The 19,639-nt window shown below is 39.6% G+C and overlaps 1 protein-coding gene across 1 annotated transcript; it reads left to right on the forward strand.

Annotated features, from left to right (window-relative positions):
* Window positions 1-18,648: 18,648 nt before the first annotated feature.
* On the forward strand, window positions 18,649-19,584 carry LOC146073518 (olfactory receptor 5B12-like). The gene has a single exon (XM_083180695.1). It carries the CDS (start codon window positions 18,649-18,651, stop codon window positions 19,582-19,584), a length of 936 nt encoding a protein of 311 aa, XP_083036821.1.
* The last annotated feature ends 55 nt before the right edge of the window (window positions 19,585-19,639 follow it).

Raw genomic sequence — 19,639 nt, forward strand, 5'->3', positions numbered from 1 at the left:
AAGGGCCAGTTACAAATGTCACCAGTAGTGGCAGTTACATATTATGTCCACAGTAGTGCCAGTTAAAGATATCCCCAGTAGTGCTAGTTACATATCATGTCCCCAGTAGTGCCAGTTACATATTATGTACGCGAGAAGTGCCAGTTACATATCATGTCCCCATTAGTGTCAGTTACATACCATGTCCCCAGTAGTGCTATTTACAGATGTCCCCAGTAGTACCAGTTACATATCATGTCCCCAGTAGTGCTAGTTACAGATACCTCCAGTAGTGCCAGTTACATATCATGATATCATGTTCTCAGTAGTGCCAGTTACATATCATGTCCCCAGTAGGTCCAGTTACATATCATGTCCCCAGTAGTGCCAGTTGCAGATGTCCCCAGTAGTGTCATTTTCAGATGTCCCCAGTAGTGTCAGTTACATATCATGTCCCCAGTAGTGCCAGTTACATATCATGCCACAAATAGTGCCAGTTACAGATGTCATCAGTAGTGCCTGTTACATATCATGTCCCCAGTAGTGCCAGTTACAGATGTCCTCAGTAGTGCCTGTTACATATCATGTCCCCAGTAGTGCCAGTTACATATCATATCCCCAGTAGTGACAGTTACAGATGTACTCAGTAATGTCTGTTACATATCATGTAACCAGTAGTGCCAGTTACATATCCTGTCCCAAGTACTGTCAGTTGAAGTTATCCCCAGTAGTGCCAGTTAGAGACGTCCCCAGTAATGCTTTTAGCATAAAAACTTTCTGGAAACTATGGTTTTTCTGAATAATTTGGATAAAATATATTTTGGTAAGGGATACTCAACCTGTAATAATAATAATGATGATAATTATCAGAAATTAAATAAAGTTACAGTTTATAAAAGGTACCATTTCAATTTGTGCAATGTAAAATAAAACTATAGAGGGTGTTAATAAAATGTTCTATGGTACTTCATTTTCACCTAAAAAGGAAGTTCTATTACTTAAAAACAGCTTTTGTAAGTGCTGTATTTCAAGTGTGACTATTGGAGATGAAAAGTATAAACTTCAAAAAATATATTTTATATTAGACTTAAACATAGGGGAAATTTATTAAGATGAGAGTTCAATTCATATGGGATGTTGCCATACCTCCCAACTGTCCCGCTTATCGCAGGAACGTCCCGGAGGAGCCCTCCCTGGGCTGGTATGCGCACAGCATATATTACTGCAGACAGAGGGGCATGGGGCAATGCCAGCAGCTCAAGGAGCAGCTGGGCACGCCCCAACAGTGGTGAGTTGGAGTGTTGGTGGAAACCAGAGGAAACCCAAGGAAATACCAGGAGAATATACAAACACTACACAGTTAGGGCCATGGTGGAACCCAAACCCATGACCTCAGTGCGGTGAGGCAAATAATGCTAACCACTACACCATCCGTACTGCCCTTTGAACAATCTTCTCTTGTTTACGTGTAAACTACAGATGGAGCAGCTCTCAGTGGAGATAGAAAAACAAATTGCCACTGTGCGCCATCCGAAAGAAGAGGGATCGCGCATGAGACGCTCGTATGCCCCGTTCTTTTGGAGCCCCTCCTGCCTTCCTGCCTTCCCGCTGCTCCCCCATCTCCCGTGTAGCCCCCCACAGCCCCCACTCACCCTGCCAGTCTCCCTGAAGTGGAGACAGGCAGGGAATCCGCTATCCGTCGCCAACCAGTCAGATGGAGCTCTGGTCCACCAGCCTGCACAAGCTATGGAGATCTGGTGATTCCTTAGGCTGGCTGACAGGCGCTCCACCTATATCTTGGAGACGTCTAGTATCCTGTACCCTGTAAGTACAACTTGCAGGCAAATGTGTAACAAGTAGATTACACAAATGAGATTATCATCTGTTTACTGCATTTAATGAGTAAAAGAGACTCTACCAGAGGGTCTCAAAATCTGTCCTCAAGGCACCCAACAGTCCAAGTTTTCAGGATATCCATGGTGGGTAAATCAAATTGACTGAACTATTCATTAAGTCACCTGTGCCCAAGCATGGTTATCCATAAATCCATTGGACTCAACATAACACCTTTCAAGGTCAAGAGTTAAGGATTGATGTTCGATATACGAATAGTGGATGTTCCCAGCATAATATGAAGCTATAGCAATACAGACTAATGATGATGTAATAGTGGTTGTTATGGGCAACTTCACATCTTTTCATTTTTTAGAAGCATTAGTAATTTTACCCCAGGGGGTTTGCGGCTGGTGCCCCCTGTGTTACATCAGCTGTGTGCCCCCTGTATCTCTCCAGCCACAAACTCACTGCGGTAACTTCACTAAAGCTTCTAGTTGCCAATAGCAAACCAATCAGCTTTGGTCTATAATTCTCCAGGATGCAATAGATAAAATATAGGGTGACATTTATTGGGATGAGAGGTTTAGTCACTTTCCAAAATCGCCCATTATCGCACTTTTTAAAATTGCATTTTTTGCTGCGATTTCGCATATTCATTGAGCTGCGTGTTCCGGGCAAAAAAGTGTGAATTTGAGGAAATGTGCAAATTTTAGAAAAAGGAAAAAAAATGGCGTGAGGTCCCCCCTCCTGAGTATAACCAGCCCCCAGCTCATTGAGCCGGATCTGGTTCGAAAAATATTGGGGACAAAAAATCTGGTGTTCCCCCGTATTTTGAAACCAGGTCCGGCTCAATGAGCCTGGTTATGCTCAGGAGGGGCATTTTTTAATACAGGACCATGCACAGATCTCAATGATCTGTGCATGGTTCTGGCAAATTCGCCTGTCAGAACCAGGTCTGCATGTGTGGCGATTCTTAGTAACATTTTCCCATTTTCGCATCTCATTAAATATGTGATTTGTATACTTTATAATGGGAAAACATCTGGATGCGAGTTCCGGCAGTACTAAAAATCGCACCTTCAGAATGTGCGATTTCGCGGCAAAATCCGCATTTTTTTGCCGTTTTACGCATCTCAGTAAACATGCAATTTCGGAAAAACGTGCGAATCAAATCAATTTTCGCATCTCATTAATTGTCACCCATAGAATGCGATTAACAGATACATTGATAGAGCCGTTGTTTTTCCTTATTTGTTATTAAAAAAGTACATGGCTCCGGCTGATTCATGTGTAAGAAAACTGGATAAGGCTGAACCAATGATTGGACAGGACACACTAGCAACACTTTTTCAAAAATTGTTTATACCATAAAAAAAGTAATGCTTTCATTAGTAATAGTATTCACTATACTGTATTTAAGTGAAAGTTGACTTTATTAAAAACCGAGTGGTCACACATTAGGCACGTCCCAAGTGAAGCTTAAAATCCAAATTCACTAACACATGGACATCCACGGATTAAGAATTTTTAGAAGCCATTTATCCTACCGGTGCGCTTAAGGGAGAAAACCTGTGCACCCAGTTTATTACAGTCCCCTCAAAATCTTCTGTAAATAACTCCAGCAAAATCGTCAGGGTCTTGGCCATCTGGCCAATCCATTTCCCCAACAAGGCCCTCAATCAACCCCTTTTCCCCCTTTTTAAACCATACTGGAACATGACTAAAACTCATGTTCATTTCACAAACCAGGGCCAGCAAAACAGGATATCCCAGAGGAGCTTGATGGAAGATGTTCTCGTACTAGGAGTAACTTCTGGGGAGACAGAAAGCCCCATAGTGGAGACCACCCCAAACCACCTGGCTCTGATTTAGAACAAAAAAAGGGGGGGATTGTTACTATGCACAGGCTAAAACAATTTCATTCAGCCAGAATTTTTGGAAAAATAAGGGTATATCCTATTAATTTATGGAGACCCTAACCATGTTATACAGGATTATTTTATAAACTAAATAACATGTCTGGCGGTGCTCCCATAGAGTTTTAATTAAATATTCAAAAAGAAAAGAGAAAAGAAACTCTTTTTTGCTGGGGCACTACTTACTAAATCTATACAATGTTTAAAATATTTTATTCAATTTTGATAAAAAAACATACATCACATATAACTAAGACAAACATACAGTGCGAGATTAGTTTGTGCTACTAATATATACGTTTTATCTATGTGTGTAGCACAAAAATCAAGTAGAATGAACCGTGCTAGGCGAAGAATTGTACATTAGAATTCAAGAAGATATGGGTAAGAAAATTGTATTACCACTTTAATAAGTTAGAGATGTCCCTGTGATCTGGTAAGTCTGAAATTGGATATTATGTATCACACAAAAGTATATTGCAACAAATTATATTGTAACTTAAATCCTATTTGTGGAAAGTAAGAGTGGATAGTACAAGTAAGAAAAGATAAGGCTATCAGGGCAGATTACCTGCTGTGCTGCATCATATAGAATTACATTGGATACAGCATGAGTTTCTTCTGCTTACCAAAAAACCTTATATTTTTAAATATAGAAAACAGAGCAGAAAAAGGATTGGAGAATATTAAAGGGGAGCTTGTACAGGACTAGCCACTAACACTTACTGGTTCCTCTCATGTATGTAACAGCGGAGAGGGAGGTTCAGTGTCTAAGCTCCGTGTCTCAGAATCCTGACAGCTCTTAAGGAGTTACTGCTGTCGGCATCTAGCCCTTTGTTAACCCGCCGATGAGTGAACTCTGAATAAGTATCAGAAAAGGAAAGATTGAGAAAGTCCACAGAATATGTGGATTCTAATGTTTATAGATTGGTTAGTGTGTACAGAACACAGAATTGGTACAATATAAGTCTGGTTGGATTGTATTTTAAATATATAGCCACAAAGTTTCCCTATAGAGAATACAAGCTCAGGTTACTGTTTTTTTATGCATTACTGTTGCCCATTCCGTGAATTAACACACAAAAGTATCTACTCAAATTATTAAATTTTCATACTTAAACAATGCATATATAGCAGCAAATTTACCAAATCGGACTGGATCGCCCGTATATGGATTAAGGCAATAATCAACATGTATAGAGAAGCACAAAAAACTACATATTTTTTGCAGATTGGTCAGTGTGTATGAAACACGGAATTGATACAATCTAAGATTGATAGGTTTGTATTCAAATATATATCAACACTAGTCTTGCGCTTAAAATCTGTAAATTTACAAATTATAGAACAATAGTCAATCTATACAGAAAGACAGGAGTATGAGATTTATAGGTTAGTCAGTGTATATGAAATACAGAGTTGGTACAGTATAGGTCAGGTTTTAGATTGTATTTTAATATATATCGACATTGGTCCTGCACTTAAACTGCTATCCATAAATATACATAGTCAATCTGTACAGAGAGGCAGGAGCATGAGATTTGTACATTGGTCAGTGTGTATGAAACACAGAATTGATACAATATAAGTCTGGTTTAGATTGTATTTAAATGTCTACTGACATTAGTCCTGCGCTTGAACTGCTGAGATTGTTCAACTAAATATGGACATTAAGCAACCCATCAATATAAAGTAACGTTATGTGTGCAGACTATAACAATAGTAGTACTATCTGTTCTCAGCTATATCAACACCATCGCCATCCAATATATTGTACAGTCTGTATGCAATTAGTTCAAAAAAAAATTACATAAACCTTTTAAGAGATAGTAGTAAAAGGTAGATTGCTATATGAATAAAGCGATATTTTACATTACCACTTCCCTGAGCTGAAATATGCCGTGTATAGGTCCTGGAGCATTCTCAGCTTTTTGCAAGGTAGAAGGCTGTATCTGGATTTATTCTGTGGACGGTACTGCTGCTTGCAGTGTCAGCTTCGTTTTGGAGCAATCTCAGGCTGCTGGGGGGAGAGGAAGGCTGTATCCGTGGGTAATGCTGCCGCTCACATTAACAGCGTTTTGGAGCGCTTGCAGCCAGTGAGGTAGTAGAAGACAGTGTCTAAACGAAAATCCCAATAGTGCACTATAGATACTGTGCAGTTCTAGGCAAACAATTTGGAGTCCGTGTATCCTGTAATGGGGATGCAATCTTGGAGACTTGCAGGGATGTTCATCTCATGGGTTTGCACTGTGCGCACAGTGCATACCCTTTAAACCGACGATATCGTTTCGCCCTGAAGGCTTGTTCACGGTGACTCTCTTGGTGGGAGAGATTTGTATTTATAGACACTCCTCTATATTAATTAAAGATAATTGAGGTGTTAATTGAATCATTGTGAATACTTAATTATTTAGACGCTTATCCCAATAACCAAATACATTTCTTGGGATAGCAAGGAGTGTAGTATAATAAATTTCTTTCTATTTAAATGTTAGTATATTGTGGGTCATAACCTATAATAATTTGAAAGAACAATATATTAAAATATTAAAAAGAACTCAGAAAAAATGGGAAAGAAATAATTAAAGTGAAATAGAAAAAATTTGTAATGATAGAGAATATATACAAAGATCTCTATATATATGAAGAATTTTTAGAATAATCGGGTAATATATTAAATGAAATAAATAATAAATGCATATGATTAATTATGTTGGAAAATTTATTAGTAGATCGATCTATTTTTGGATAATTTTTAATAATAGTAAAAACATAAAATGAATTAAATTAAATTCAGTTAAATTTAATTATGCTGGGTTTTGGGATTGATGCACAGTTTAATGAAGATTTTTAGAGGGAGAGTGAAGATTTTTAGAGGATAAAGCACATAATGGTTGAAAACAGTTATGAGAGATATGTCCCTGAAATCCAGGGGTTGTTTGTTCTGAGAGTATATCTGATACTTTTAGAGAAAGAAAATGTAAAACAGGGGTGGAAAAAGGGGGGGAGAGAAGGAGGAAGAGAAGAAGGAGAGAAAAAAAGAAAAAAAGAAGAGAAGAAGAAAAAAAAGGGTTGAGGAGAGTTGGATTTTAAGTTAAAAATGGACTATAACTTATATATTCATTAAGACCCTCTGGGACAAGGGTGCCCAAACGAAAAATCCACCAACTTTCACGTTTCAGTAGTTCTTTGTTGAGGTCTCCTCCTCTTATTCCGAGTCGTATTCTCTCCAATCCTACAAATCTGATGGTATGTTGTTTTCCATGATGTTTTATATGGAAATGTCTTGCCACTGAAGTCAATTTTTTCATTTTTGAGATATCCTGACTGGCATTACGAATATTGCCCAAATGTTCAAGTATCCTGTTCTTCAGGGGTCTTGAAGTCATGCCCACATATCGTTGTCCACATTCACATTGTAGGCAGTAGATGACACCCTGTGTGTTGCAATTTACATAGTCTTTCATTTTTATTTCTCTGTTGTAGCGGTCTAGTATTGATGTTTGTTTGGGCATGTGTAAACACGCCTTACAGCCGCCACATGGATATGAGCCTTTCGTGCTTTGTTCATGTCGACCTTTTCTATCATAGTGACTAGCGACTAGATTGTCTCTCAGATTATTTGATCTCCTCCAGCTCATTGGTATTCTTGAGTCCAGTCTGGATCCTAGGTCTTTATCACTCAGAATTATCGACCATTTGTCCTGTATAATCTGTGAAATCTGTCGCCACTCTTGACAGAAATTCCCTACAAATCTTAATGTGGTCATGTTTTTCTTGTCATTTTGTATGTTTTCTGGAAAAATTAGTTTCTCTCTGTCCAGCATCAAGGTATGATGTATGGCTCTCTTGATGCTTCTGTGACTGTAGCCTCTGTTTCTGAGACGTTCTGTTAATTCTTTACATTTTTGTTTGAAGACTGGAGTCGATGAACAGTTTCTCCTCAATCTGAGGAATTCTCCCTTGGGAATATTTTGTATTGTGGGAGGGAAATGAGAACTTGAGCTATGTAAAATGCTGTTGGTGGCTGTGCTTTTTCTACACAAATCTGTGGAGAGGGTGCCATCTTCTTCCTTGGAGATTTTTAAATCTAAGAAATTGACCGATGTCTTGCTTATTTCTGAGGTCAATCTAAGATTTAAGTCATTAGTATTTAGTCTTGCTATGAAATTCTTGAGTTGTTCCTCTGTGCCATTCCAAATAAGCAGAATGTCATCTATATATCTAAGCCATAAAGTGACATATTGGCTCAGATCTTCATTAGTCTAGTCAAACACAAATTCTCGTTCCCACCAACCTAAATAGATGTTAGCATAGGTTGGTGCACATGTAGAACCCATCGCGGTCCCGCGCGTTTGTATATAGAATTTGTCTGCAAAAGTAAAATAGTTTTTTTGAAGGACAAAATTCAAAAGCTTCAAGAGGAAGACTTGTAGGTCTCCCATCCCTTCCATTTGCAGGAAGTATTTTACCGCTCCTATCCCCTTTGAGTGGTTAATGCTGGTGTAAAGGGATTCCACATCCAGAGAGACTAGAAAATGGTTTTTCTCAATCTTGATCCCACTAATTTTTCTCAGAACATCCGGGGTGTCTTGCAAATATGATGGTAAGCTCGTTACATGTCTCCTCAGGTGTTGATCCACAAACTTGCTTGCTTGTTCAGATAAACCTCCTATACCTGAAACAATTGGCCTCCCAGGTGGTTGGCTCGAATTCTTATGAATTTTGGGTAGTAGGTAAAGGGTAGGTACCTTGGGATCTGTCACTTCTAGAAATGTAAGCTCTTGTTTGGTAATGACGTTATCGTGGAATGCTGTCTGTATCATTCTATTATAAATCTCGGTGAAGTCCTGAGTAGGGTTGGAGAAGAGGAGTTTATAGCAGTTCTTATCCCCTAATTGTCTCATGGCTTCCTTTTCATACATTTCTTGTGGCCATATGACAATATTTCCTCCTTTATCGGAAGGTTTAATAATTATTCCTTTCCAGTCTTTAATCTCTTGTAGAGCTTTTCTTTCAGATTTTGTGAGGTTGTCATCTAGTACTGGTTGATCATGTTGCTTCAGATATAGTTTGTCCAGCTCTCCAGAAACTAGATTTTTAAAGACTCCTACTACTGGGCATATTTGTTCTTGAGGAAAGAAAGTTGATCTTTTTTTGCACTGTGGTCTAATTGGAGTATTGACATTGTTGGAATTTTCTCTGGGATCCCATAGTTCTTCTAGAATCTCAAGTGCCTCAGAATCCTCCTCTGTGAGAGTCTCAAGTTCATCTGTATTTGGTGTTTCCGGAGTTGAAGAATGATTTTCTTTTAATGCATGAAACTTCATTAGTAGCAGTTTCCTACAGAAGAGGTTCAAGTCCTTCTCCCAATCAAATCTATCAAAATGTTTTTGAGGTGAAAAGAAAAGTCCTTTCTGAAGTACTGCCTCTTGTTCTTTTGTGAGTATTAGAGTTGACAAATTCACAATCTGTAGTTGATCACTCTCTGTTGTCTCTGGGACTGTCGTATTGGAGGTGATTCTTCCCACAGCATTTGTCTCCTTCCTCTTCTTCTTACTTCTCCTTGTCTTCCTCTTTGATATAGATATCCACCTCTTCCCATATAGTCTCTTCTCCCCCGACGTTCTTCTAAAAAATGAACATCCGAAGTTTGGGGGTCTCTTGACTGTTGTTCTGGAATATGAGGTCCTTGGTATGAAGGATGTTGACTTTCTGAGTCAGATGAGTCCAGTTCCGATGAGCTGTACCTATATGTACCAGTCTTTTTAGTATCTTTCCATTTATTAGTGGACCATCTGAAGACAGTGTTAGTGGAAAAATCCCTTTTGTCACGAATAAATTTGTTTTTCTTCCTGTCAATAATATTTTGTTCATACTGTTCTAGATCTTTTTTGCATTTATCAAAATTCAGTTGGAATTGTGTGTTTGTTTCCCATTCTTCCAATCTTTGTCTGCTCACTTCAATCTCTTTCTCAACTGTGTCAAGTATCAGTAGATCATGCTTTATGAGAATATTGATTAGTTCTTGTGAACATTTGTTGAGACTATTTTCCCACTCTTCCTTCAGACCTGGTGATGCTAGTTCGAAGGAAGGGAAGACTTTTGGTCTTAGACCTCTTGGCGAGATTTTTTGTTTGGCATAATTTTCTAAAGTGGTTTGGTCCCAACTTACTCTAATTTGTCTCTGTAGTGTAAGTTTTAGTTTTCTGAGTTCCTCTTCCCAATTCCCTGCCAGTGATGTATCTGGCGTATGACTGGGAAAGATGTCGTTAACGTCCTCCTTGTGTCTTTTTCTTATTAATAGCTCATTTTTGAGACTGAAGGTAGACATAATAAAGTTGAATCAAAAACCACACTGTACGGTTATATATGACGAGGGTTTGTTAGATATATATTGCTGGTACAGTATGCCGTGCTTAGTAACCGAAGACTGGGAAAGAGCCCAGTAAAGTAGTGCAAAAAAAGGGGGGGATTGTTACTATGCACAGGCTAAAACAATTTCATTCAGCCAGAATTTTTGGAAAAATAAGGGTATATCCTATTAATTTATGGAGACCCTAACCATGTTATACAGGATTATTTTATAAACTAAATAACATGTCTGGCGGTGCTCCCATAGAGTTTTAATTAAATATTCAAAAAGAAAAGAGAAAAGAAACTCTTTTTTGCTGGGGCACTACTTACTAAATCTATACAATGTTTAAAATATTTTATTCAATTTTGATAAAAAAACATACATCCTCTCCCCCCAGCAGCCTGAGATTGCTCCAAAACGAAGCTGACACTGCAAGCAGCAGTACCGTCCACAGAATAAATCCAGATACAGCCTTCTACCTTGCAAAAAGCTGAGAACGCTCCAGGACCTATACACGGCATATTTCAGCTCAGGGAAGTGGTAATGTAAAATATCGCTTTATTCATATAGCAATCTACCTTTTACTACTATCTCTTAAAAGGTTTATGTAATTTTTTTTTTTTTTTTAACTAATTGCATACAGACTGTACAATATATTGGATGGCGATGGTGTTGATATAGCTGAGAACAGATAGTACTACTATTGTTATAGTCTGCACACATAACGTTACTTTATATTGATGGGTTGCTTAATGTCCATATTTAGTTGAACAATCTCAGCAGTTCAAGCGCAGGACTAATGTCAGTAGACATTTAAATACAATCTAAACCAGACTTATATTGTATCAATTCTGTGTTTCATACACACTGACCAATGTACAAATCTCATGCTCCTGCCTCTCTGTACAGATTGACTATGTATATTTATGGATAGCAGTTTAAGTGCAGGACCAATGTCGATATATATTAAAATACAATCTAAAACCTGACCTATACTGTACCAACTCTGTATTTCATATACACTGACTAACCTATAAATCTCATACTCCTGTCTTTCTGTATAGATTGACTATTGTTCTATAATTTGTAAATTTACAGATTTTAAGCGCAAGACTAGTGTTGATATATATTTGAATACAAACCTATCAATCTTAGATTGTATCAATTCCGTGTTTCATACACACTGACCAATCTGCAAAAAATATGTAGTTTTTTGTGCTTCTCTATACATGTTGATTATTGCCTTAATCCATATACGGGCGATCCAGTCCGATTTGGTAAATTTGCTGCTATATATGCATTGTTTAAGTATGAAAATTTAATAATTTGAGTAGATACTTTTGTGTGTGAATTCACGGAATGGGCAACAGTAATGCATAAAAAACCAGTAACCTGAGCTTGTATTCTCTATAGGGAAACTTTGTGGCTATATATTTAAAATACAATCCAACCAGACTTATATTGTACCAATTCTGTGTTCTGTACACACTAACCAATCTATAAACATTAGAATCCACATATTCTGTGGACTTTCTCAATCTTTCCTTTTCTGATACTTATTCAGAGTTCACTCATCGGCGGGTTAACAAAGGGCTAGATGCCGACAGCAGTAACTACTTAAGAGCTGTCAGGATTCTGAGACACGGAGCTTAGACACTGAACCTCCCTCTCCGCTGTTACATACATGAGAGGAACCAGTAAGTGTTAGTGGCTAGTCCTGTACAAGCTCCCCTTTAAAATTCTCCAATCCTTTTTCTGCTCTGTTTTCTATATTTAAAAATATAAGGTTTTTTGGTAAGCAGAAGAAACTCATGCTGTATCCAATGTAATTCTATATGATGCAGCACAGCAGGTAATCTGCCCTGATAGCCTTATCTTTTCTTACTTGTACTATCCACTCTTACTTTCCACAAATAGGATTTAAGTTACAATATAATTTGTTGCAATATACTTTTGTGTGATACATAATATCCAATTTCAGACTTACCAGATCACAGGGACATCTCTAACTTATTAAAGTGGTAATATAATTTTCTTACCCATATCTTCTTGAATTCTAATGTACAATTCTTCGCCTAGCACGGTTCATTCTACTTGATTTTTGTGCTACACACATAGATAAAACGTATATATTAGTAGCACAAACTAATCTCGCACTGTATGTTTGTCTTAGTTATATGTGATGTATGTTTTTTTATCAAAATTGAATAAAATATTTCTGATTTAGAACAAACAGGTTAGTAAACCAACAGATTCTCTCCTCCACGGTTCAAAAGTCATCACATACTTCCCCATTCTTATATCGAGCCAAAAGAAATTGGCCCAGAATTGGGTCCAAGACGACTTAATCGGATGGGTGGTGTGGATGGCTTGGAGATCTCTTTGTTCCGTCGTATCAGCCCATTCGCATTTGGAATGTTCTCTCCTTTTTATAGGAAACAATAAGGTTAAAACCTTGCGATGACAAACTCTGTATCAGCAATCTCCCATTTACACTTTAAGATTATTGTAACCACCCAAGGAACTAATGAGCCATTACTACAGTGACCTATTGTCCGTAAAGATGGGGTTGCAATTTTTTCATGACTCACACGATGGCTTGGCGCTCTTCCTACAGTCAAATAGAACAAATCATAGGTCCTGATTCTGGTTGACTTGCTAAGCAGTGTAAATTTGCTGCTCAGGGAGCCATCTAGTGCCACCCGCAAGGTGAGTGAATGTCCGCCTCCCACCCCCCATGTGAAATTCCCCAATGCATTGCGAATGGATGTTTAGCATAAACATCCATTCGTGGGGAGTGTATGTGGGCTAAATTATTCAATGGTTGCTGACCATCGAATAATTATTCCCCTGTTTGCAAATATAATTCAGTCTTCACTTATATTTGCAATCTTTGCAGAATTGAAGCTACGAGAACGGGATGGGTGGCTGACGTCCTTTGACATCAGCCGCCCCCACCCCCAGCAGGCAGCTGCCCACCTGAATTCGCATGGGGATGCCCAGCGATGCCCAGTGTTTTCCTGCCCAGGAAACGCTGGGTGTCCCCATGTGTTCCCGGTGTGAATATGATGTGGACCGATCAAACTAGAATCAAGCTCTTAGACTTATTTTAGTCTAATTTTTTAGAAAGATACCGTATATATCGGATGCTCATTCCAACCCGTTACCAATTGACTCCATAATGCACGTATTGAAATTCTCTAGGTCAAGTAAGAAACATCCAATATTGGAGATTGGGTCAGGGCTGTCTTCAGCAACACAAAAGCCTGTTCATCTTCAGGAGTCCACACTATCCGTTTTAAATATCTTCATTTAGTTAGCTCCGTCAAAGGTTGGCAATGGTTCCACACACAGGAATTAATATATGGTATTAGCCACCAACCCTTGCTTTGACTTGAATGTTTGTTCCACTGAGATTCAAACTCCACCTTGACCAGCTCAGGGCATACCATACCCCCTCCAACATGATGTCCAATGTGATGTTCTTCTGCCAAACTAACCTGACATTTATCAGCATGATCCTTGTTAAAGCCTCAGCTAAGCTGGAGCAAAGGTTTGTCCACCATCTACCAGCCTATCCACCAAGCATTTGTCATTCCAAAAACCCTCATAGTATACACTAATTGTTGGAGCACACCAGCCAGATAGACTTAGCCAGGAGCTTGGTTTCATATGTATTGAACAGGTATTGTACACCTGTGTCTGTGAATATGGATGTCCAATATCTGTTCATATGGTGGACTATTTATTTATTAATGTTTTCCATTGCCCTGATACACTTGCTTGTTTGTGAACCCTGAGTCTTTATAAGTCTGTGTGGGTGGCTGCAGGACTATGTGAGACTGGCTGATCTGGGAAAACACTTGGTACTGTATGTAGTGGAAGAGTAAATACAATTCCACACTGAGAATTAAACCCGGGTTTCGGCAGATCGAGGGAGACGCATCTTGACCCCTGGAACACCAGGAACAGAATGGAATTTGTAGCAGGGCATAGTGTAACTGTAGATAACCAGTCTACACTGGATTGGTACTGTAGGTACTAATAAGACACTCTCGTTACTTAGTGCCAGTAATCCTGGATCTGATTTCTTGTAGTAGACGGAAAGTGCAGGTTATTCATATAGAGGTGATTAAAGCATCAGTAGGTAAAGTCACAGTCTTTAACAATGCAGGGATATTGCAAACAACCAAAACTTGCTCTGGAAAAAAATTGGAAATGAATGGATTTATCCTCAGACCGGATACTGGATACAAATAGGCTGTTGGTTGGGATCAGGGGTTAAAGTGTGGCGTTCCACCACCTGTAAGGGTAGGATGAACTATTGTAGTTCCAACTCCACCACAGCCCTGCAGAGTAATTCCAATAGAAAGCCTGTCCAATTAGCTTTCTTCTTCTGGCATGGTGTATGTGATGTCATGCCATCACTGTAAACGAGGTGAAGAAGAGCCACTAAGAGAAGCAAGCTCTGGGCATGCTGAAGACAAGTCTGTGAGAGGCTGAGCAGTCAAGTGGTTCAGTGAGACTCAGTCTGGCTTGGATTGGATCAACCAAGGTCAAGTTATTGGGACCTGTTACAGCAGCCAGTACTCCAGCCTAAGCTCTTATGTGAATTGCGTCCTAGCAGGCCAAAACAGAGGCCTAAGTATCTGGACAATGAATGCTGCCACTATTCCATAAGTTTGGACCTCAGCATGGCAGGAGTAATAAGTGTCCCAGGTAGACAAAATTGTGTTGTGGCATGCGCTTTACAATGGGGAACAGTGATCAAACAAACTGGGCAGTTACAGACAGTCATAGAGGTAGGAGGGTCCTGCTCGCAAGCTTACACTCAATAGGGAAATAGGCATGTGATACACAAGGATAGGTGCTATCTATTGCTTAATGGCCACCAGGATGCAGAGGCTCTTGGTGGGATGTATCATATGGTGACCAGCAATGTTGGGGAAGAGAAAGAATATAGGTGAGGACTGTAATGTGGGGATGTAATTGGACAGTAAAGATTTATGAAGCATATGTGGCTGGTTCTGGAATGTGATAACTAAGCTGCCTAATAGGTGAGTTCTCGGGGAACACTTGAAGGTTTGCAGACTGGAGGAGATTCTTATTGTGCATAGGACTGGGTGGTCATGCATGAAGGCAATTTTAGCATTATATCACAGGTTCCTCCAAGGAGCTTAGCGGCATACAGTCGCATGGATTCGGTATGAAATCCCGACAGGGTCAAAATCCCAAATGGGTCAAAATACCGACTAGGACGGGATTTTGTCCTTGTCGGTATTTTGACCCAGTCGGGATTTTGACCCTGTCCGGATTTTGACTGCATCCCAGTCGCATACCACTGACAAGTACCATGAGAAGATGTGGCCACGCATGTGCAGTATCGATGGCCATCTTGGTAAAGGAAGATGCTTCAGCTATAAAGAATCATGGAGGGAGGTGGAGCAGTGCCCTCCATATTCCACCACATAACTGATCCAAAGTAAGTGGTTGTTGTGGTTATAGGACTTTGATTGATTAAAGTTAATACATAACTCATTTTAACATACATAGATATTGGTTTTCCATTACCCATAATACTGTATAGGTTACTGATAAAAAAAAAAATATATTAAATTATGGTATAACTGTAATCCTTTGTGTAGAGGCAAATTATTTCATTCATTGCAAATTGCTTTGTTTCTAAATTAAACTGATTAGTGTCATTATCTCTGGGGCTGGAGATAATTGTACTCTGGGGTCACTGAGATATCTATAATAAAGGTTCCTCAGCCACCGCAGTGTATCCTGGATATCAGACAGCTATGTACAGACAGCGGGGAGACCCACACACCGAACATCTCCAACCTCAGGTATCACTTTATTTATCCATTACAGAAATAAGAGACAAGAAACTGATGACTGAAATATGGGGGCAAGTGTTACATGGCTAATATACAATCATAGCCATGGGCGTAACTAAAGTGGGTTCAACGACGGCCACTGCTATGGTTGGGACTTTATCTCTCTTCACTCTTGCTACGCTTTGATACTTTTCCCCCATGTCTTTTTAATGTACCATCTGTAATAAATCCACCTTGACCTTTAGCTACTGTAATACTCTAATACCGCTTTCAGATAGCCGTGGCCGAATAACCGGGCAATTACCCAACATTTAAAGTGCCGGGTTTTTTGGCCGTGTGCTGTCAGACCTCCCTTCACACAGAAGAGCAAATCTCCGGGTCTAAAATTTAGAGGGTTTTTAAATTAGGGGTTATCGCCTGTGTGAAAGGGTCAACCCTGATCAAAAACTCCGGGTCCTCGACCCCGGTCATTTGCAGGGTCGAAGACCCGGTGTTTAAGATCCGGATTGACCCTTTCACACAGAAAAAGTCATGATATTCCCGGGTGGAACTGCTTCACCCGGGAATTCCATTTTCTGTGTGAAAGGGATATAAACTATCTATTATTTCAACCCACTATTATCTACAAGCTGCATTGTGTATATGTTTCCGTCCATATCTGTATCTTCGCATCGATAAACTCCCCCTTGGTGTCCTTATGTCCATACAATTTTCCAATTTTTTGTATTTATTTTGTCCTCATTCTGCCACTATATTGATTACCTTTAACAATCATTGGTTATTTTATGCAGAATTTATGTCCACCATATTTTTATATATCATAAGTATAATTGTGATTCGTTAGACATCTTATTCCCAAACCCATAATATAGTCATAGCATTATCAGCACTAAATTTCTCTTATTGGGAGCACATTTACTGAAAGTAGATTTTGGTTGATGTTGGTGGATTATTATTATTTTGTTGTTGTTGTTTTTATAATAATTTTTTATCGATGTTGATCAATTTAAAACCCCAACCATGATCTTAGTCAATGTTGGGCTTCCAGTGTTAAAACACAGTCAAATATTTATATTCATTTTAAAAAGTAGTAAATTTCTGTTCTAGTCTTTGAAGTCCACCAATTAAGATCGAATTTTAAGTCAGTCAACATCGACCCAAAGTGCATTGTTCATATCAAAAGATTATTTGCTCTGCACCCTTCAACAGCATCCAATAGAAACACCAGGCTCCGATGCTACATTAACACAGAATTTCATCTATCGGACATCAAGACGCAACTCTTAGAGGTCCACAGTCATGAATAGCTAAGTATGACCCGGGAATTTCATTTTCTGCACCAGTCTTCATAGGTGCAGGACTCCTCAATTAAAGTTATATATTCTGGTTATGTGAAGAGAGTATCATATTAATCTAAGTTTTTAAACTCTCTTTGTTACACAGGTCTAGATGTATCAAATGTTCTAAATAAGCCTAGACATGTGTGCAGACCCCATTTATATATTTCATCATTGGGTTTTGGCAAAAACAACCTCAAGTTTTTTGGTTTGACTTTGCCTTTTGGTTCAGTTTAAATTAAAATTAACAAAAATCAATAAACATTGAAAAAAATCTATAAAAAAAAGCTAAGTTCACATGATTTATGCAATCCAAAACCTTAAATTCAGATTTTTAGGAAGATTCAAACCAGGATTTGGCTCAGGACAGATAAACAAAATTCAGGGGGAACTCGGATTTCTGAAGAACTGAACCGCACATCTCTAAAGTGCATTTTATAGAAAGTACTTAATAAAAAATAGGATGCAGCTGGTTGGTTGCTATTGACAACATCTCTACTTGTGCACTTTAGAGGTAGCGGGCCATTTCTACCGGCGGGGGGGGGGGCGGGCGCCGTGCATTCCACCGCACCGCGTGACTGCACAGCTCATCCGCTGATTCATGCTATTGCCGAAAGGCAGCTCACCCGCCACCTGCCAGGTCCTTCCTTCCCACCTGTGCTGCTGAGAGGAAGCGGAGGTGAAGGCACCAAGGATGGGGGAATATTCCCAGGAATTAGAGGAGTAGTGCCCATAACAACCCATGGATGCAGCGCTGTCCTGGCGCTATGCGTCCAGCCCTGTATGGTTGTGGATTGGTGCTGCTGGGCGCTAAAGTAACAGGAATGGGACTCATAGTAAACAGGTCAGTATACTTCTGCGTATGCAGCATATTACTCCACGGGCACCGGATAGCTCTTTACTCCACCCGGTGGCTGGCGCATGCGCTGTCTCACCTCTAAGATTTTGAAGAGCATTATAAAGTGTGGAATAATATATTAGTGGTATTTTTAAGAGGAAAAATTACAAATAATGTAAGGGGCAAGAATCAGAACATTTATCTTCCTGTGGTGGCCAAGGACTGGGCATGCAGGACAAAACTGGGGTATAAAGTAGGGTTTTTCTGCAAGGCTACCCCTTCCCAAAGACCACGCTCCACTTTCAGGAGGCCACACCTCCTTTCTGATGTGCAAAAAAATTGGGGGGGGGGGACGCATTTTTAATTGTGAGAGCCAAATAGTCTAGCGACGGCCCTGAGAAGGAGTGATACGTCTGCCCCTGCAGTGGGGTTTAGTTCCTGGCCTTAAACACGGTCCCTTGTTGCCAGTTGTATTACAGTGTGCTATTTTTGTGTGATTACTTAGTCTTTTTTTTCTTCCTCACTACATACAGAGAGAATAATGGACGTCATGAACAGTACAGAAGTGAGAGTGTTTGTGTTCTCTGGACTTACCGACAATGTGAAACTTGCCCCGTTCCTCTTCATACTCTTCTTACATGTTTATATAGTGACTGTAGTGGGGAACATCGGTATGGTGGCCATTGTCCATATTTCATCCAACCTCCAAACTCCGATGTACTTCTTCCTGAGCTACCTCTCCATGGTGGATGTTTTCTACTCCTCAGTTATAACTCCTAAGATGCTCTATGACCTTATATCCACTAAGAAGGCCATCTCCTTTGTTGGGTGTGGCCTTCAGTTCTTCTTCTTCGCTGCTCTTGCCTGTACTGAGGTCTTGCTTCTCTCAAGTATGTCCTATGACCGGTACGCTGCCATCTGCCACCCTCTGCATTATGTCTCAATAATGACCAAGAAAAAATGTTGGTATCTAGTTGTCCTATCTTTCTCCATTGGCTTCTTACAGTCTTCAGCACAGACCAGCTGTATATTCAGTCTCCAATTCTGTGGCTCAAACATTGTAGACCACTTCTACTGTGACGTCCCTCCACTGCTCAAGCTGTCCAGCTCCGACACTTTCACCTGTGACACTGTCACCCTTTTCCTAATAGTTTCTTGTAGCCTAGGTTCTTTGACAACTATTCTGATCTCATACATCTTCATCCTTTCTTCTATTCTACAGCTGAAATCTGCCGAGGGCAGACGGAAAGCTTTCAGTACTTGTTCTTCACACCTCACCTGTGCCACCATCTACTATGTGTCAGTTTTCGCTGCATACCTACACTCTCCTTCACATGCCTTTGAGAAACACATCAAGGTGGCTTCCGTCTTTTACTCAGTGGTGACACCAATGTTGAATCCACTTATATACAGCCTGAGGAACCAAGAGGTGAAAAGAGTCATCCTACGAGCGATGAACAAACAGAAGCAGATTTAATTATGTCATTTATCAGTTATGGAGCCTACATAACAACAAATTTGGTATACTTTGT

This window comes from Crinia signifera, chromosome 4 (assembly GCF_055691185.1).
Source record: "Crinia signifera chromosome 4, ASM5569118v1, whole genome shotgun sequence".
NCBI classification, from domain to species: Eukaryota; Metazoa; Chordata; class Amphibia; order Anura; family Myobatrachidae; genus Crinia; species Crinia signifera.